General features: G+C 45.6%; 1 protein-coding gene across 2 annotated transcripts in view; it reads left to right on the top strand.

Annotated features, from left to right (window-relative positions):
• The window catches only part of LOC137426566 (estrogen receptor beta), a 348,041-nt gene that overhangs the window by 232,851 nt on the left and 93,927 nt on the right, over nucleotides 1–21,263 (top strand). For both annotated transcript variants that reach the window (XM_068115196.2, XM_068115198.2), the window contains exon 5: nucleotides 2,075–2,213. In XM_068115196.2, the coding sequence (XP_067971297.2) occupies nucleotides 2,075–2,213 (139 nt within the window). The remainder of the gene's footprint in view (nucleotides 1–2,074; nucleotides 2,214–21,263) is intronic.

Below are 21,263 nucleotides of genomic sequence, written 5' to 3'. Positions count from 1 at the left end.
TGACAAACTTCTCCATTTTGCCCCTATTTTCTGCATCTCTCCTTGTTAACCCCCTTGCCCGCATTTCTTGTTCCACCATCTTGCAAAATGTTTTCACACCTTCCAGCTTCACGCTGTCTCCAAGATCCAACTCAACATTTCCTCCATCTGCAGCTCCCTCTGTGCACACCTTACATTTGAATGTAGCTGCCACACTTGTTAATGACCCTCTCAGACCACTACATTTTTGATGAACCCACTCAGCGCACATTGTACACTGAATGGAGTTCACTCCGACACCCTTCCTGCACACAGCACTGGGCCACTTCCCAGTTATTTCCACCTCACCACATGCTTTACCACTTGCCATCACCTTCGTCTTTCCGATATTCACCTGCAGACCTTTTGTCTCCATACATTCCTTCCACTTGTTCATCTTTTCCTTCAGTCCATCCATACTTTCCGCAATCAACACCAGATCATCTGCATACAACAACTCCCATACAAGAAGTATGGGATTTGTATCACATATTTGTATCCCACTGATGGGCCGAATCTGGATTCGGACCTGAACCAAAATCTAATCGGCTTGTTCTTATCACCAAACCAATTTGTTCACCATGTTTAGTCATAACTCGTCCAAAATCTTTTAAAATATGTTATATGTATATCGCTTTTTGCCCGATCTCTCAATGGTGAAGAATCACTTAAAATTAAATAATTATCGTATCCGAATACATATTCAGATCTTCACCAAAATTGAATAGATTATTTCTCGTCACACACACAACCTGTCCACAAAGTTTCATCCAACTCCGTCCACAACTTTTTTGAGATATCCTGCTATGTATCGTTTTTGGCCCGATCTCCCAATGGTGAAGAATCACGTAAAACATTCTACTATCCAGAACTTGATCTGCACCAAAATCTAATCATTTCGTCCTTGTCACACACCCAACCTCTCCGCCAAATTTCGTCCAAATCCGTCGACAACCTTATGAGATATCTTGTTCACAAACAGACAAACAAACAGACATACAGGGGTGAAAACATAACTTCCATCCACTTTCGGTGGTGGAGGAACCCATCAATTGGGCCAACGCAGCAGAAAGCATTGAAAGGCCTTTGAATATAACCATCCTGAAAGGTATATAACCACGTGCGTGAAAACACATTTGAAACACATGGATCATTTTTCCATTTATTTTTCCATTTTGCCACTCGTTTAATGGAAACTTTTGGGAGCGGGGAGCGGGTAGTGGGATAAATCTAAAAGCTCATATTTAATTAACTAGCTTTTTCCCCATTTTCTGAGATCACAGCTTACAGACTTTATTTTTACAGTCTTGGCACATCCCAATGCAAACCAGACATGACCTGACATAAGTGATAATGGACCAGACAATATGACAGTGGTTTGCTTGTTCTAGGAAAGGTAATCATTTACTTGTTCAGGGCTTCTGTAACAGCTGGCATGTTTTTTGTGCAGGTGCACTTTGAGTTGACTCAAAGTTGCCTTATTGGCAGTCCGTGCACTATTATTGGTTTATGAAGGCTCTGAGTGCACTTATTCCTGAAAACGCGTATCCGACGGTTATACTTGACTTTTCCATTTGTTTTCCTTCCACATTCATAGACCGATAAATTGAAACCCACAGGCATTTAAACGCCGCTACGAGGGCTTGTTGGATAGTTTGTGATGCTCGTGGGTGGATGAGAGATGAACTCACTCGAGTTGTGAGTTTGGTGGAAGAGGATAAGCGGGGAAAGATGTAATACGGAGTAAATAAGAGGCAAACAAGCACTTCTGTGCCTCTAACAAGTTCTGCACTATTGTGAATGCAGAGGAGTGCTTCTTTTCACGAGTTAGTTAACTTTGATGGAGAATGAGGAAGTTTGAATGCAGAAGAAGACAAGAGGAAAATAAACAAGAATATAGGCCATCAGGGATGAATTGAATGAATTGTGCATTTGTGCAATCACTGTAATGAGCCACTCGTTATAATAGATGATGCATGCCGACCTGGACTATGATGTGAAGGTCAGTCTTGTGAGTGATCATTTGCCATTGTTGCCATTCCGTGTGACATTGTAGGATTTGTGCAAATAAGCTTGAGAGATCAAGTGCTGCTGCTCGAGTCCAGCTGGCTGGAGGTTCTCATCATGGGCCTTATATGGAGATCCATGTCCCAACCTGGAAAGCTGGTCTTCGCCTCAAACCTCATTCTCGACAGGTATGGTGAAACCTTCAGCCAAAGCCTCACCAATGTTGTATTTGTATAACCTAATATTTTAAATGCGGTTCAAAGGGCTGGCTTAGAGATAGTGAACTTGCTTCTGGGTATTCATTTATTATATATTCATTTATCATATATTATATATTATTATTATTATTTATATTATATATTATATATTTATTATATATTATATATTCTATAATATAAATAATATGGAGAAGAGGAAGAAGTTGTTTCTTGGGTTTGTTGATCTGGAGAAAGCATTCGATAGGGTTCCACGCAAAGTATTGACATGGGCATTGAGGAAGTTAGGAGTGGAGGAATGGCTGATCAGAGTAGTGATGGCAATGTACAAAAGAGCGCGCACAGCTGTAAGGACGAAGGACGGGAACAGTGGTGAGTTTGAGGTGAAGGTGGGAGTGCATCAGGGTTCGGTACTAAGTCCACTACTATTTGTAGCTGTGATGGAGGTGCTGGCTCGGAACGTAAAGGAGGGTTTACCGTGGGGGTTGTTGTATGCAGATGATCTGGTGTTGATTGCGGAAAGTATGGATGGACTGAAGGAAAAGATGAACAAGTGGAAGGAATGTATGGAGACAAAAGGTCTGAAGGTGAATATCGGAAAGACGAAGGTGATGGCAAGTGGTAAAGCATGTGGTGAGGTGGAAAGAACTGGGAAGTGGCCATGTGCTGTGTGCAGGAAGGGTGTCGGAGTGAACTCCATTCAATGTACAATGTGCGCTGAGTGGGTTCATCAAAAATGCAGTGGTCTGAGAGGGTCATTAACCAGTGTGGCAGCTACATTCAAATGTAAGGTGTGCACAGAGGGAGCTGCAGATGGAGAAAATGTTGAGTTGGATCTTGGAGACGGCGTGAAGCTGGAAGGTGTGAAAACATTTTGCTACCTCGGAGACATGCTGAATGGAGAAGGTGGATCAGACTCGGCAACGGTTGCTAGAGTGAGATGTGCATGGAAGAAGTTTCGGGAACTGAGTGGCGTGCTGATGAGGACGGGAGTGTCGTTGAAGCTGAAGGGAAAGGTGTATGCTGCATGTGTGAGAAGTGTTATGATTTATGGGAGCGAGACATGGCTAATGAACGTAGAGCAGCAACGAAGGCTGGAAAGGGTGGAAATGCAAATGGTTCGGTGGATGTGCCGAGTATCGTTGAGAGAGAGGAAGACAAATGATGAATTGCGAAAGATGATGGGAATAGAGCCTGCGATTGATGCTGTGAAGAGGAACAGGTTGAGATGGTTTGGTCATGTGTTGAGGAAGGATGAAAGTGACTGGTTGAGAAGAGTGATGGAAATGAATGTAGAAGGAAGTAGAGGACGGGGAAGACCGAGAAAGACTTGGCTAAAGATGGTGGAAGAAGAAATGTGGGCAAGGGGGTTAACAAGGGGAGATGCAGAAAATAGGGCAAAATGGAGAAGATTGTCATGGGGACCGCAAGGCTAACACCTGCTCTAGCAGGGAAAATGGCCTTAAAATGCATGTTGTTGTTGTGTGTTGTGTATATCTTATATATTCTGGGATTTATTCTGGGTATACTTGTGTGATACAGTCAAGACGTGGCATCGATGAGTGCGAGATAACCTGTCGTTGGTATAGCTCGGTACCTGTCTGCCCACGTTGCTTACTGATGGACGTTAAAAATCCCACAGTGTCTTTTGTGAAGAGTAAGCATGTTATCATCGACAACCGGAACAAATTACATATTCCTGCCCTGACTACTTCCTAACATCAGGCCTGGCCACCACGTTTGTGAAATACTTGGCAATTTGTATACACACTGAGCCACCGACTCCAAACTCATGGGACATGTATTTGCTGACATTTTACAATTTATTTTAAAAAATAATTTATCTTCTATCTATCAAACTATCTATCTATATTCTATCTTCTATCTATCTATCTTATGAAGCCTGGTGTTGGCTTCGTGGTTAGGGTGCCGGCTTGGGATCTCAGGATCCTGGGTTCGAATCCCGGTCAATCGCTGAATTAACACCAGGGTGTTGACTCAGCCTGTCATCCTTTCGAGGTCGGCAAATTGAGTACCAGTTTCACTGGTAATTCCCTGTGTGTCGCAAGAGGGGCATAACAGGGTTGGCGGCAGGAAGGGCATCCGGCCATAAAACATTGCTTCAAAAAAGGGGACCACGGTGTCCGGAAAAGGTCAACCCCTGCTCTGCGGGGAAAAATGGCCTCTCAAGGTGTTTAAAAAAAAATCTATCTATCTTATATTCTATACATAAATGCAAGTTGACCGATTGTGTCTGAACAGGGTAAACATCAGAACCACAGCACGATGAGGTCTTGGGTCTAGACAGTGCATGCATACGTTTACAAGTATTGATATTCATGTAATTTATACTTGTATTCATTTTTGTTGCACACGTGGTGTATATGCTCAGAGTCGTTGGTTGGCACTAACCCCACCGGAAGTAAAAAGTCATAAAATCACAAACTATTTACAGTCAATTATATGAATATATAATTACCTTTTTGTCGATTTATTTTACCGAGAAACCTTAACGGTCTTAACAGTTCATGACTATTATGCTGTCGAAGGAAAATCATAACAAATTCCATACATATTGCGCACCATTGGGAACGAATTCCCTTACAAACAGAACCTGGCCCTCTTTACCAATGCTTCCACTATCTTTTTATGTACATGTGTGGTGTACAAAATAACTCTGTGACAATGCCTTGTGTGAGCCGAAGCTTGAAGTTTCATGGAAGGTGTATAATCTCGGAGTCACTGGTTTGCACACCTTCCATAAGTAAAACATAATATAACCACAAATTATTCAGTCAATTCCATCCAAGGAATAATTTCCTTTTAGTCGATTTACTTCATCGAGAAACCTTGACAGTCTTGACAGTTCGTGACTATTATGCTGACTTGGAGTTGGGAAGAGGGTTGAGGACTTGAAGAAAAAGGGGGAGCTGCAATCTTTGGGTGGGGAATGGGGTTGGTGAGGCGATCCAGAAAAAAAACCGGAAAGAAAAATCCAGAAAACCCCCAAAATTAAGGAGAAGGTGAAAGTGCAACTCATGCGTGTCTGGAGATGACACATCAAGAGGATGCTGACAGTAGCTTTTGGCAACATCAGAGAGGTGGAGAGGTGACCACTTTGCAAGTATCAGTAACCAATACACAATCTAAAGAATATACCATACCATACCACCTTTTAGAGGCCATTTTCCCCCGCAAAGTGGGGGTTGGCCTTTTTTGGGCACCATGGTCCCCTTTTTGAAGCAATGTTTTAATGGCGGATGCCCTTCCTGCCGCCAACCCTGTTAGTCGCCCCATGCAACACACAGGGAATTACCAGTGAACTGGTACTCAATTTGCCGACCTCAGAAGGATGACAGGCTGAGTCAACCCCCCTGGCATTAATTCAGCGATCAAGCGGGATTCGAGCCCAGGATCCTAGGATCCCAAGCCAGCACCCTAACCGCTAAGCCAACACCAGGCTTACAATCTAAAGAATATAATGGAACAAATTAATTAAACCACACAAAAGATTTATTTACATTGGCAATTCAGTAACATACCATAGCAATACCCTGGTGTCATATTCCCATTGCTGAACCATCCAGGAAATGCAGGCTTTGCAAGTGCAACAAAATGAACAATATTTGCTTTCCATCAATCATTAGAAGAGGATCGAGTTCAATGGAGTTGGAATTCCCGAGTACTTTGTACGTAGTATGAAAGCAACAAGATAGATTTCCTGAAACTAAGAATTTTCCAGAAATTAAGAATTTAACGACCAAGTGCTACTGAATTTATTTTTTTTGTATACTAAGTCGAGACTTTAATAAGAGATAACGCATAAAGCATATAATAAAGGGAGCGGGAGACAAGAGGGTAGAGAGAGGGAAGCACAACACCAATAAAGAACATGGACATCGGGAGCTCTGTGGAAGAGAGAGGGCTGAGGCAGACAACAACATGCATTTTAAGGCCATGTTCCCTGCTAGAGCGGGGGTTAGCCTTGCGGTCCCCATGACAATCTTCTCCATTTTGCCCTATTTTCTGCATCTCTCCTTGTTAACCCCCTTGTCCGCATTTCTTCTTCCACCATCTTTAGCCAAGTCTTTCTCGGTCTTCCCCGTCCTCTACTTCCTTCTACATTAACTTCCATCACTCTTCTCAACCTGAGTGTTGGAACCCTGGTGGAATTAACATGGGGCAACCCGGGTCACCGCGTGGATCATATTCTAATTTTAATATCAAACAGTGATTTTTTAAAATTCTTCATCAACTGAAATTAATTATCAAACTTGTTGTCAAAGCTATTATTAAAAAATGAATTTATCCACCTCTTCACTCCAAAAAAAAAAAATGTGGTGGTCTAGATGCGATGTCTGCTAACTCCGAAGAGAGATCAAGACACTGCACTGAGAATAAACAGTTGGTTTATAAGTAGAGTATAAAGCACATGTGGGAATTCCAACCGGCATGGATCAGGCCAAGTTACAAACTCAAATTACAAATTACAAAATTACAAACTCAAGTTACAAAGTTGGAACCCTGGTGTTGGGCTAGCGGCTAGGGTGCCAGCTTAGGATCCTAGGATCCTGGGTTCGAATCCCGGTCGATCGCTGAATTAACGCCAGGGGGGTTGACTCAGCCTGTCATCCTTCCGAGGTCGGCTAATTGAGGACCAGTTCACTGGTAATTCCCTGTTTGTCGTTAAAGGTGGCAAAAAGGGTTGGCGTCAGGAAGGGCATCCGGCCGTAAAACATTGCTTCAAAAAGGGGACCGAAAAACAACAACAACCACGGTTCCCGAAAAAGGCCAACCCCCGCTTGCGGGGAAAAATGGCCTCTAAAGGTGGTTATTTTTTTTTTTTTTTACTCTTCTCAACCAGTCACTTTCATCCTTCCTCAATACATGACCAAACCATCTCAACCTGTTCCTCTTCACAGCATCAATCACAGGCAATATTCCCATCATCTTTCGCAATTCATCATTTGTCTTCCTCTCTCTCAACGATACTCCGCACATCCATCGAACCATTCGCATTTCCACCCTTTCCAGCCTTTGTTGCTGCTCTACGTTCATTACCCATGTCTCGCTCCCATAAATGATAACACTTCTCACACATGCAGCATACACCTTTCCCTTCAGCTTCAGCGACACTCTCCTCCTCATCAGCACGCCACTCAGTTCCCGAAACTTCTTCCATGCACATCTCACTCGAGCAACCGTTGCCGAGTCTGATCCACCTTCTCCATTCAGCATGTCTACGAGGTAGCAAAATGTTTTCACACCTTCCAGCTTCACGCCGTCTCCAAGATCCAACTCAACATTTCCTCCATCTGCAGCTCCCTCTGTGCACACCTTACATTTGAATGTAGCTGCCACACTGGTTAATGACCCTCTCAGACCACTACATTTTTGATGAACCCACTCAGCACACATTGTACATTGAATGGAGTTCACTCCGACACCCTTCCTGCACACAGCACACGGCCACTTCCCAGTTCTTTCCACCTCACCACATGCTTTACCACTTCCCATCACCTTTGTCTTTCCGATATTCACCTTCAGACCTTTTGTCTCCAAACATTCCTTCCACTTGTTCATCTTTTCCTTCAGTCCATCCATACTTTCCGCAATCAACACCAGATCATCTGCATACAACAACTCCCACGGTAAACCCTCCTTTACGGTCTGAGCCAGCACCTCCATCACAGCTACAAATAGTAGTGGACTTAGTACCGACCCCTGATGCACTCCCACCTTCACCTCAAACTCACCACTGTTCCCGTCCTTCGTCCTTACAGCTGTGCATGCTCTTTTGTTCATTGCCATCACTACTCTGATCAACCATTCCTCCACTCCTAACTTCCTCAATGCCCATGTCAATACTTTGCGTGGAACCCTATCGAATGCTTTCTCCAGATCAACAAACCCAAAAAACAACTTCTTCCTCTTATCCATGTACCTCTCCTACAACTGCCTCACAATGAAAAGCACATCTGTCGTTCCTCTTCCTGGCATAAATCCAAACTGCATTTCGTCGATCTTCACTTTCTTCCTTATCCTCCTCTCCAACACCCTTTCCAATACCTTCATTCCATGCTCCAATAACTTTATCGCTCGGTACGAGCCACACTCCAGAGGGTCACCTTTCCCCTTGTATAGAGGGACGAGGGTACTCAGTACCCAATCCACTGGAATGCGGCCTTCTTTCACCACCAGATTACAGATCTCTGTCATTCTCTTCACACCCCAACTTCCTGCTGCCTTCAACATATCTCCCACAACTCCCGTCGGCCCTCCCGCTTTTCCACTCTTCATTGCTTTTATCGCTTCCTCAACTTCCTTCTCAGTTATCTTCTCTGCCGGTCCTAAAACTGGGTTACTCTCTATGTTGCCATCCCATTCATTCTCTGTATTCAACAGCATTTCCATATATCTTTTCCATCTTCCTTTAATTCCATCTGGGTCGACAACGATTTGTCCCACTTCATCCTTCAAGCAACTCACCCCCATCACATCACACCTCTCTTTCGCTATCTGCTTTGCAATCCTGAATACTGCTTTCTGACCCTCTTCCGAATCCAAGCGTTCTCCGAACATTTTCCTACATGCCTCCTGCGCCTTTGCTACCTCTTTCTTTGCAGCCTTCCTGGCTGCCTTATAACTTTCATGCTCTGCTGTTTCTGCTCCCGTACCCTTCGCCTTCTGCCACTCTTTGAACTTCTTCCTCTTCTCGTCAATCCTCTTTCCAACCTCAACATCCCACCACCATGTTTCCGAGTGCCTCGGTGGTCCTTTTGTCCATCCACATACCTCACCAACGGCTCCCAACAGACTAGCTTTCATTGACATCCAAACACTTTCAAGCTCAACCACATCATCCTCTACCCTACTCAGCCTCTCTTTTAATGCCTCCCTTACTGTCACCTCTTTCAACCTCCACACCTTCATTCTCGGTTGGTACTTCACCCGCCGAGCTCTCCTCACACCTTTCACCCTTATGTCGCAGACAACCAAGTGGTGCTGTGAAACAGCCTCCTCCCCCGGGATCACCTTTGTGTCCCGGAGGTGCCCCCTATCTCGCCGACGCACCATCAGGTAGTCAACGGTTGTCGTCGACCCACCTGACGTGTATGTAACAAGCTTATTGTCCTCTTTCTGGAACTGAGTATTACAAATCAACAAATCAGCTCCATCAGCAAACTCCAAAATCCTTTCACCTTCTCCATTTCTCACACCATATCCGTAACCCCCATGAACTCCCTCAAAACCATCCATACTCCTTCCCACATGTCCATTCAGGTCTCCTCCCACCACAACAACTTCCTCATCTTTCTCGTTTTCCATCAGCTTCTCTATCGCACACCAGAACTTGTCCTTCTCTTCATCGCTTCGACCAACCTGCTGAGCATATCCCGAGATGACGTTCACCAAGAGCTTTCCAATCATCATTTTCACCATCATCAACCTATCACTCACTCTAGTCACACTCACCACACTGTCTACAAGCTCCTCAGAAAACAGGACACCAACACCATTCACACCCTCCGGGCACCCTTGCCACACAAACTTGTATTTCTGTCCCTGCCTACCCTTCACCATTCTCACACCACTTCCCTTCCATCTCGTCTCTTGCACACAACATATGTCCACTCTTCTTCTGACCAATACTTCCACCACTTCTCCTGATCTCCCTGTCATTGGCCCCACATTCCATGTCCCAAACCTCAGAAACCGATCTCCACTTCGGGCTGCACCCTGCCCATATGTACTTGTGATTGTCATGGTTCTCTTTTTGAGGCAATGTTTTTAATGTTTTATCCCATGCAGTGAGGCAATGAGGCAATGTTTTATGTTTTATGGGATGAGGCAATGTACATGGGATAAATGTACATGGGAATGTACATGGCAATGTACATGGGATTTATGGAATGAGGCAATGTTTTATCCCATGCAGAGTACATGGGATAAACAAGATGGACACTACAGGTACGTTCAGGAAAGAAAACAGGGAATTGGAAGGAGGTGCGTTTGGGGTGCATTAACGGGGGTACAAAATATCAAGGTTTTGGATGGCAGAAGATAAGAGATGGTGGTGAACAGCTGTTTTAAAGATCTGGAGGGAGGAGTGGGATTGAAGAGAGTGGGGGAGTTGGTTCCAGAGGCGGGAGAAAAGAGGAATGAAAGATGAAGGTGAGCAGAGAGTCTTGATTGAGGAGGTTTCGCCAGAAGAGGGTTGCTGGCAGATCTTGTGCGACATGTAGAAGTATTTGGGGGACAGAGCACAGAGAGAGCTGGGGGAGTGAGGCCGGAGAGGAGTCGGTCGAAGACAGAAAGACCAACAACCTGCCTGCGGTGAGTGAGTGAAAGGCCCTCGGAGTTAGCTTCATCACGGGAGATTCAAATGATTCTGAAAGCTTTGGTGTCAACAGCGTGAAGACGAGCTAGGTGTGAGGCAGGAGCACCGGCCCAGAGTGGAGAGCAGTATTCCATTGAGCTGCGGATGAAAGCCTTGTATGTGGTGAGGAGCTCAGGTGTGCCAAGGAAGGACTTCACACGACGGAGGATGCCCAGTCGTCTACTGGCTTTGGAGGCCAGCTTGGAAATGTGGTTTTCCCAGGAAAGATCATGGCAGATAGTGAGACCCAAAAGCTTAAGTGACAGAATATTTCTTCAAGAGGATTGTTGAGAAAGTAGTTGGGAGGGTTGTCCAGTTGGTATTTTCGAAGAGACATCCTGAGAGTGAGATATTTGTCAGGATTGAAAGACATGTTCCACTTGTTTGACCAGTTTGTGATTTTATCCAGGTCTGCAGAGAGTGAAGACCTGCAGGAATGTTTGGCAGGAGATTTGGTTGACGACTTAGTCACATTTTAGATTTCAATGTTCTGTGATGCATAGTGGAGGATAGTGGCTTCATACGTTTACCAGTCGGGCATGCATGCAGGAACATCTGCTTGCCAATCTGAGGGTGGAGATATGGAGCTGCAAAGAGTGGAGTCATCAGCAAAAAGATAGAGAGGATTTTCCAGAGGGTTGGAGAGATCATTAATGAAGACCAGAAAAAGCACAGTCAAGATCATTGACTTGAGGAACTCCAGCCTGAACAGGAAGAAGAGATGAGAAAATTCCATTCATGGCCACACGCTGACTCCGACAGAAGAGGAAATCTGCAAGCCATGCGTGGAGATTTCCATGGATACCATAAGAGGAGAGTTTGGAGAGCAAGGCGTGGTGCCAGACCGTATCGAAGGCACGTGAAATGTCAAGGGAAACAGCTCTGATTTCCTGTTTGGGGTTGAGGACCCCCATCCATTGTTGAGACAGCAGAATCAGCATTTCCAGAGTAGAGTGACCTGGTGTTAATCCAAATTGATGATCAGAGATCAAGCCATTGGAGAGGAGGAAGGATTTACTATCAGAGTCAATGATGGATTCCATGACTTTGCTGATGATTGGGAGAAGGCTGATTGGTCTGTAGTTGCAAGGATCTGTTTTTGCACCTTTTTTGTGTAAAGCGGTAATGTTTGCTGATTTCCAAGCTGATGGCAGATGACCTTGAACAAAAAAGAGGGTGAAGAGAACAGAGAGAGGGTGAGATAGAGCGGCAGAGCAGGATTTTAGGACCCGTGGGCTGATGCCGTCTGGTCCAGTTGCAGAATCAGAATCGAGGATTGACAGAAACTTCTCCACCTTGTCAGGAGAGAAGGACACAGAGTCCAGGAGCAGCTGGGTTCGAATGGGTAAGGTGGGAACAGAGAGAGATGGGTTTGGGACACAAGATTTTGAGGCAAACACAGAGTTGAGGCATTCAGATTTTTCACGTGCGGAGTCAGCTGTGTAGCCGTTCGAGGTAAAGGAGGGGATGGAAGGGGAACAAACACCAGAAACAGATTTGACAAGACGCCACCAGGATTTGGAGGAGGGAGACAGGTTTGAGAGTTCAGTCTTGAGTTTGTTGCGACACAGAAAGGTTTGACACCGTTAAATGACGTGAAGGGAACTTGATTGTTGTGAGCAGACAATCTCTGCAAACTGAACTTCTCAAGATTCCCAAATTTGGACATAAGGAGATAAAACCATGGGATGGGTAGAAGCAATTTTTTTTTGAAGTAATGGAAGAATGTGCTGCTGTAGGTACCAGCAGAGGTATGATGTACCAAGAGCTTAGGTGAGAGGTTTGTAACAAACCGTTGTGAAGAATAAGAGGAATAATCCTGGTGAAGAAGAACATATTGGGTACTCCTGATGTATAAAGAGAAAAAGTGAAGCATTTTAAAACGTTTTAAAAAGCTTTTAAAGAAAGAAGAAAGTGACGTTTCCTTCAATGAAGATTCAGTTTGAAGATATTGAGAAAAGGGAGAGATAAAGGATGAATTGCAAGAAGTGCAGGTAAAGGTAGAATGAGATTACGTTTTGGGGTGAAAAATAAAGTTTTTTCCTTGTTTGTTTGTTTTTATTTGTATTGAGGCGAAGAGGGGGAGTACGGTAATGTGGAAGAGGCGGAAAGGACAACACTTTAGGGAAAAAAAGAAGCGGAACAACAAACAACCTCAAAAGTGAGACAGATTTTGATCACCGGCTATCCGAGGAGTAGGTCTGAACTACTCGAAAACAAATTTGACAATACATCACATCAAGATACGATTTAACACAGAAAATTGGACGAAAACACAAACAACTACACATGACCAAAATATAACAGAAAAGCACGATGGATCCGGCTCGGAAAACTTGGCTTAGACTGAGGTGGAAGGAGCAGTTGCAGATTTGACCGATACGTGGAGAAACATGGAACTGGATGGAAGTGAAAAAAATGATTATTTTTTACCTGTGGCAACTGCTTGACCTGATCCTATGAAGAAAATCTTTAAGCCAGCCATCTTTGAGTGTCACCCAGCGTAGGACGTGGTAGCCATCGAGAGTGTCAGTATTCCATTCTGTTCGGAATGCTGCCGTCTATGCGACAATATTAAGGTTGCTGTATTCTGAAGAAGAGCAGAATACAGCCAGAAGGGCTGGCAGGTGTATTATCGCCCTATTGAGAGTTGTTATGGAGGGTTTTTGGATGTTTTATAAAGGGGAAATGAGGGCAATATGCAAGCAGGTCAGTGGTCGGTTTGGTCTGGATCTAGAGATTCTATAAAAAAAGAGAAATAATGTGGTTGGACATTGCTTACAATGGATTGCTTGGCAGCGTGATCTGTGATGCATAGTGGAGGATAGTGCCTTCATACGTTTACCAGTAGGGCATGCTTGCACACTACTCGGGTGCATTCTACATGCAGACATAAAAAATCGAAGCTTTATATTTTCACCCTGCGCTCGCGAAGCGAAAAGCAGGGTTAGGCATTCGGGTGCGTACGTGTGGCGTACGTGCGTAAATGTGGTGTACTTGCATGTCTGCATTTTAAAACTTCATTTTCTCGGCAACCGTGGTCAGATTGACACGAAATTTTACCATATAATAGGAGTGCCTCCACCTGTATAATTTTTTAATTATTCATAATTATAATGTCATAGGTCACATGGTATGGACTCCATCGTGGAAAAACGTTGCACCTCTATATCAATGAAACAGCTCAATGGGAAAAAATTGAAACAAGGCTCATTGTGAAGTACTCCCCATGGGGAATAATATATGTTAATGATGACGTAATTGGTGCCTTAATTATGATGTCATAATTTGACAGGGACAACGCTTAGGCTGATCAGTTTGAAATTTATTGAGTGTGATCTGCGCAACAATTATATTAGAGAATATAAATTTTATGATGTCATCGCTCACGTGGTCTGGCAGCCATATTGCATCAAATAAAAAAACCCTTCAAAAATAGAAGAGTTGGCTCGCACCAAGTTGACTGTGCAGGGTAAGTATTCTATGAATATCATCTCGTTTATTATGTGGATTGTGAGATAGATCTATATTTAAGAACACGAGATTACAATGATATGCAAGCCAAAAGACAAACTAGAAATGGTACATATTCATAATTGGTCTTATAAAGGGAAGAGAAGTAGAAGAGGATTTACAGTGTACTGTCATCACTGCGATTACTTGGTAATCAAGAAACTGTTGATTATTAAAATTATTTGGTAATGCACAATATTTAAAACATATCAATACGTAGGCACATCATAGATCCATGAAACAGATCTAGGAATCACTTGTAATTGCTTCCTTTCTAATGTATAAAGTCTAATCTCCTTCGACTGGAGATTTAATCTGGAGATCTGGCCTCCAAAGCCAGTCCTCCGTCGTGCGAAGTCCTTCCTTGGCACACCTGAGCTCCTCACCACATACAAGGCTTTCATCCGCAGCATAATGGAATACTGCTCTCCCCTCTGGGCCGGTGCTCCTGCCTCACACCTAGCTCGTCTTCACGCTGTTGAAACCAAAGCATTCAGAATCATTGGAATCTCCCGCGATGAAGCTAACTCCAAGGGCCTCTCACTCACTCACCGCAGGCAGGTTGGTGGTCTTTCCGTCTTCTACCGACTCCTCTCTGGCCTTGCACCCCATCCCCCCCCCCGCCCCCCCCAGCTCTCTCTTTGGGCTCTGTCCAGCAAATATTCCTACAGGTCGCACAAGATCTGCCTGCAACCCTCTTATGGTTAAACTGCCAAAATCAAGACTCTCTGCTAACCTTCACTCCTTCATTCCTCTTTTCTCCCGCCTCTGGAACAAACTCCCTCACTCTCTTCAATCCCACTCCACCCTCCAGGTCTTTAAAACAGCTGTTCACCACCATCTCTTATCTTCCCCCATCCAAAACTTGATCTTTTCTATCCCTGCTAATTTCACCCCAATTCCATTTTTTTGAAATACCAACTTCTGTCCTGGAAGTCCTTGGTGTCCTTGTGTTTTATACTTCTCCCACCCCCCCCCCCCCGCCCCCCATTCCCACACCTCCTTCCCCCAAGCCCTCTCCCTCCCACACATCTCCCTGCTCTTAAATGTTGTGTGCTCTCAAGTGTTTGTGTGCTTCCCCTTCTCTTGTCTTCCGCTCCCTCTTTTTATATATTTTGTTTGTCTGGTTGATTTTTTTGTGAAGTAAATGTCAGCTCTTTCACGAGCCTCGATTCAGTATAAAAAAGAAAGAAAGAAAAAAAAAAAGACTGTTTTTAAAGGCCATTGTGGTTGCATTCTGTAAGTAGATAAATAACTCGGGTAAATCAATAATTGGTGATTGGAATGAACTTTTTATTCAAACGTTTACAGCTATATTACTTTTTAATATAAATACGCCAAAAGGTATAAGATGTGTCAGATCCATTTTCTTGGGTCACGTTACCCGCAGTGAGCAGACGGAGGCTGCACCGGCTGACTATTATTTGCAGATATTTTTGTTGATGGAATTTTTCTGATGGATTTTATATTTTTCCTGCTTTGAGTTGCATCATCTTACTATAATTCACCAAATGTCCATCCGTCTGTCTGTCTGATGGTACTGTAAAAACTGCTGAACCGATCTCAACGATATTTTGGGTGGATAATCCTGGGATCTCCAGGAGTAAAATAGGCTATTTAGTTTTCCTAATTTCAGCTTTAGTCTCCAGCATTCTCAGGTTTGGACTCCCGCATAACATTCGCGTTCACATAACATTCATTGCTCTCATTGTGACGATGTTGCTTTCCCGGGTGCTGCACAAACGGCTGCTCCGATCGCTGCATGGCTGCACCGATCGAACTCGGCGACCCTGGATCTTTTATAAGATCTTTTATAAGGACACGGGTTGAATCCCTGCTTGAGAGAATTCTATCCCATTTCAACTGAAGGAAACACGTATCGGGAGTACATACGACATAGCGATTGTGAACGCGATATTATCGATCACGATTCACCATCACGATCATCACGATCATAGTGTATCGATCACTGTGGGACATTTGGTGAATTATAGTAAGATACTGTTTAGATTTTGATGATTTGCGTGTGATGTTATTAGTCCCCTACCGGTGTACACCGGAGGGGACTATAGGTTTGCACGCCGTCCCTCCGTCCGTCAGTCCGTCACGCAAAGAGCAGTTTTCCGGACTTTTTTTCTAAACGCTTAAAGCTAATGATTTCAAACTTGGCACATGGTTTGCTCATGATAAGTTACAGGTCAAGTTCAAACCTCACGACGTTTCGATCATTTTTAACAAAGTTATGGCACTTTTAACTTTGGTAATTCTGCTAATTCTGATGATCCTTAACTCCTTGCCATTTTAAGTTTTAATTTCCTTTAAAAAAAAGATTTTCTCTGCAATAATAGGACCGATTGAGATCAAATTTTCACCGTAGGGGGGACTCGGTCTGTAGAATATTTTAATGGTAATTATGACGCCACATGTCACGTGTTTCGGCCGCCATATTGTTTTTCGTGAAAACACGAAAACCCCTTTTTCTCTGCAACGGCTGAACAGATCGAGGCCAAACTTTGCAGGCAGAATCGCATACCCATGACAAACAAAAAAAGTCAGCGAGCATGACGTCATGCATCACATGGTTTCAGAGTTATGACGTTTTTAAGCATGAACCTTTAAAACCGAGCTCCTCCCTCATTTTTGATCCAATCAATGGGAAACTTCACAGATCTGTTCTGCATGTCAGTCTACTAAATCGTCCTTTTGGAATTTGTGATAGGGCACGTGGTTTGGCAGATATCGTTAATTAAACGAATTTATTTTTTTTGAAATGGATATCTCTTGTTTAACATATTGTTGCGGATATGGGATTTGGCCTCTATCCATATCCGCTTGTAAATATTCCCCTATTTCCCCCAATACTCCCCAACTATCCCCAATCCCCCATTCCCTAGTCCCATTGCCTGTAAATAACACTCTGTAGAACCGACCTTCCCCTTTTTCCCCCATTAAATGTCGTGCCCAGGTCCACCGCATCTCACGTAGACAACTTTCGGACATCTTGCTAGTTATTCTTAGTCTATGTCAGTTAAGGACTCGTTTCCATTAATTCTGACTCTTCGTTGCACCAGAATGTGATTGTATGGCACCAGTAGTGAGTTTAGGACCTCCCCATACCTCCTCCCATCTTCCCCATGAAACAACAACAACAACAACAACTACCACAACAGCGCGCGGGGAGTGTGCGTCCTCACTCCGGCTCGGTTAGCCGCCATTACCCATGTGCGCCGACGGGGTTACCACGAAGGGGCTGCCTGTCGGCCCCTCGTCAAGGGCGGAGCCCGGTAACCCCCCGCACCCAATCAGAAGCAACGGGCCGATTCCATCTGGGGCGGAGCTAACGAGCCGAGGGCGTGTCACTCCCCGCCGGATATACGCAGCGACTTACCGGACGTGACGTGAGATGCGCCTCAGCCACGAAGGAGAAACAGACGCCACCTCCAGCGCGACGAGACCTCCCGCATCTCTGGACCGGACCGGGTCGATTCTGCCCCTGCGCCAAGGTGCACCTTGAGCCTCGACTACCTGCCCTTCCTTGCCATCAATCCCCGTGTGAGTCAGTCTCGTCCTGTTTATCTGTGGTCTGTCGGGGTTACTATAAGACCGTGATTAAGTGCCTACCTTCCTATGCTGTCTCTCTTTTCCTTGTAATCTAACGCTCCGAACTATTATAACCTCCTCCGGAGGTCTTGAGAACTGTACCCCTGGTGTCGTGTCATTTAATCCAGCCGTTGTGTCCTTTCCGTAATTGATTTAGCATAGCGCGACTCGGCCAACGTTCGAGTATAATCGGGTAAACTGTGCAGACGCGGTCATACCAAACCGCTCGGTAAACCAACATCCACAACCGCGTCTGTAACATTTGGTGTCGAGGAGTTGGATTCGGACCTGGGACTAAATTTGTTAGGCCCAAATTTTGGAACACCAATTGTACCATTAGGGTAACAATTGGTGTTGGGAAGTGGAATTCGATCCGGAGCGCGTTTAACGCGCTCGAAATTATAACGGCGAAATTTGATTTTGTTTTACGAAAATAAAAACCCGAATTTTGAAAGTCGCGCTATGGCAGACCAAGACGGCTGGGTTCCGGTAGTAGGGAGTGAGGCAGGGTCGATCCAGGACCAAAATGAGGGACAAGAGGGGAGCGAAGCAGTGAGGGTAGCAGACGCACGAAATGGCGCCTCGCACATGGCCACGGCGACCACGCCCGCGACCATGGTAGCGCCGCTGGTGGATTCGAACCTTTTCCTCCTGCAAATGAGGGCCCTTATGGAACAAATGGGTGAGCGATTAGAGGGCCAAATGGGGGTAATGAGGGACGAAGCGAGGGGTACCGGTGAGGGGTTAGACAAGAAATTTGGGAAGTTAGACAATAATTTTGAGGAGTTAGACAAGAAATTTGGGAAGTTAGACAATAATTTTGAGGAGTTAGACAAGAAATTTGGGAAGTTAGACAATAATTTTGAGGAGTTAGACAAGAAATTTGGGAAGTTAGACAATAATTTTGAGGGGTTAGACAACGGGATAAAAGAGGTGAGAAATGGGTTAATGGGGGTAGAAAACAGAATGGCCGCTCAAGAGAATCAAATGGAAGGGATGCAAAAGGGGTTAGAGGGGTTAGAAAACAGTATGGAAGGCAAATTGAGGGACATGAGGGACCAAGCGGAAATGGAAGTTAAACAAATGGGGCAGCAGATAGAGGGGGTCAGAATGGGGGTAGAAACCAAACTGGATGCTCACAGGGAGGAAATGGAGCAGATGAGGGTGGCATCTGGGCAGGAGATGCAAGTGATGGGAGAAGAGATCAGAAGAGGTGTGAGTGAGGAGGTCGGAGGAGTGCGCGAGGAGGTGAGGCACTGTAAGGAGCACATGGAGAAGGAGGTGAGAAAGGGGACTGTAAAGTTACAAGGGGGCATAGAGGTCCTGACGCAGGAGGTGGAACAGCTGACGGAGGGACAAAAAGAAGTAACGGAGCAGGTTCAAAGGAACACTGCGGTATTAGGAGGGTTAAAGGCGACACAGAAAGAACTAAAAGATGACTTGATAGCGACGAAGAGGGAATGTCAGATGGTACGTGAGGGACTGACAACGAGGTTGGACGAGGTGATAGAGGTAATGGAGACGAAGGACCGGCAGGTGAGGACGCACATGGAAACGGTCAAGGTAGCCTTGGAGGACGAGCTTGAGGAGACGTACCGGGGAATAAAGGAGGTGAAGCAGAAATTAGAAGAAGTGGAAGAAGGGGTGAGCGAAATTAAGAAGCGACGGAGAGAGGATAAGAAAGAGATAAAGGAGGAAGTAAAAGAATTGGTCCAAAGTCTGTGTTTGGATCGTGATGATGTGCTCATTAACCGGATGAGGGATTCGCAGGTGATGGAGGAGAAGCGAAGAGGAAGAGGACCCGGTGTAAGTGGTGACCAATATGGTCGTGCGTATGATGCGCCAAGGGATTTAAGAAGCTTGGGGGTCGAGATGGACCCGGGTGTTCGTGAGAGGCCGTTGGTGAAGTGTGCGACAGGTCTGGTGTGCGAAAAAGGAGGTGTGCGAGAAAGTCCGACTCTGGGGTGTGTGAGGAAAAAGTGCGTGCCAAGGAGTGAGGGTGCTGGCGAGAGTGAGTCGGTCGTAGCGCGTGTGCGAGGGAGCACATGGAAGCGCGGTGTGGTAAGTGTTACAGAGGGTGTGACGGGAGAGTGTGCGCAAGAGTGTGCGCGAGAAAGGTGTGTGACGGACAGGTGCATGGGGAAAGAGCGCGCGGTCAAAGGCAAGGAAGAATGCACACCTGTGGTGAGTGTTACAGAGGGTGTGACGGGAGAGTGTGCGCAAGAGTGTGCGCGAGAGAGGTGTGTAACGGACGGGTGCATGAGGAAAGAGTGCGCTGTCAAGAGTAAGGGTGAGTGCGCTGTCAAGAATGGAGGTGAGAGTAGTGAGAGTGACAAGGAGCGTGAGTTGGTTGTGACAGGTGAGAAAGGAAGCACACCTGGAATGGTAGAGCGTGAGTGGGAATGCACGCTGGAATTGGTAGTGAGGCACGTGGTTGGGTGTGCGAATGAGAGCACACCTGTGATTGTCACAGAGGAGGTGACCGAGGAGGGGGCGCGAAGAGGTGTGTTGGTGAGGTGTGCGACCAACGAATGTGTGCCAAAGTGTTCGGTGGTCAGGTGTGTGACCAAGGCTGTGAGTGGAATGAGGGTACCTGGGTGTGTAAGGAAAGGTACGAGGAGCATGGAAATGGCTGGATGTGTGAGCAAGGAACGGGCTGCGGGGTGTAAGCGTGCAGGTGAGGCATCGAAGGTAACCGGGTTAGAGGTTAGAGCGACTTTTAGCCGAATCGGGCCCTCGGTGCGTGCTGGGCCTCGCTTTGAACGGCCGCGTCCGTGCTCCACTAGGCGGAGCGGGCGGCTGGATAGGAAAGGTCGTCATGGCGACCACTTTTTGTTGAGGCATTCCGGCAGGTCGAGATCGAGCCATGGGATGGCTCCGTGCCGAGAAGGTGCGTGGGATCTCGGCCCGGGTAAACCTCCTTCCCTGCACCGAGTGCCGGACGCATCCAGCCGCTGGCGCAGAACAACCCGCATTCATTGCTCGGCTTTACGAAGCCGGGCTTTGGACAGGAATTGGCGCACCGAGAGGCATTAGTGAGTAGACTGTGTGATGAGGATAGTGTTTTGGACCCAAAATTAGAAAAAAACAAAATTTGATGATTGGCAAAGGATTGGCAGTAGTGATTGGCAGATGATGGGTAGTGATTGGCAAAAATTTTGATTTGTTGAAATTTGATGTGCAAAATTGGTAGTGAGAGACCCCCGATGTGGTGGGATGGCAAATCCACCATCCTTCCCAGGTGGGGCAAAGGAGCAATAGCTTATGGGGTGTATGGCAGTGAAAACTAGCCCGGGTGGGTTAGGATATTGATAGGGCCCTAGAAGATGACATTAGGTGACGTTAAGGTTAGTTAGTGACTGATACCTGTAGTGGGGACGCAGGTAGATTAGTGTGGATTATAATGACGAGGGAGCGCAATAGTTTAAAGGGACGACTGGGACGCGCAAGTTTCAGAAGGGAGTAGTTAGCTGAGATGATGCCGTGTGTGTGAGAATTGAACAGGTGTGATTGCACAGGTGTGCAACTGG

This window comes from Myxine glutinosa, chromosome 5 (genome assembly GCF_964187855.1).
Source record: "Myxine glutinosa chromosome 5, kmMyxGlut1.1, whole genome shotgun sequence".
Lineage (NCBI taxonomy): Eukaryota > Metazoa > Chordata > Myxini > Myxiniformes > Myxinidae > Myxine > Myxine glutinosa.
Note: the sequence above shows the minus strand (reverse complement) of the source record. Positions and strands in the feature narration are given on the sequence as shown.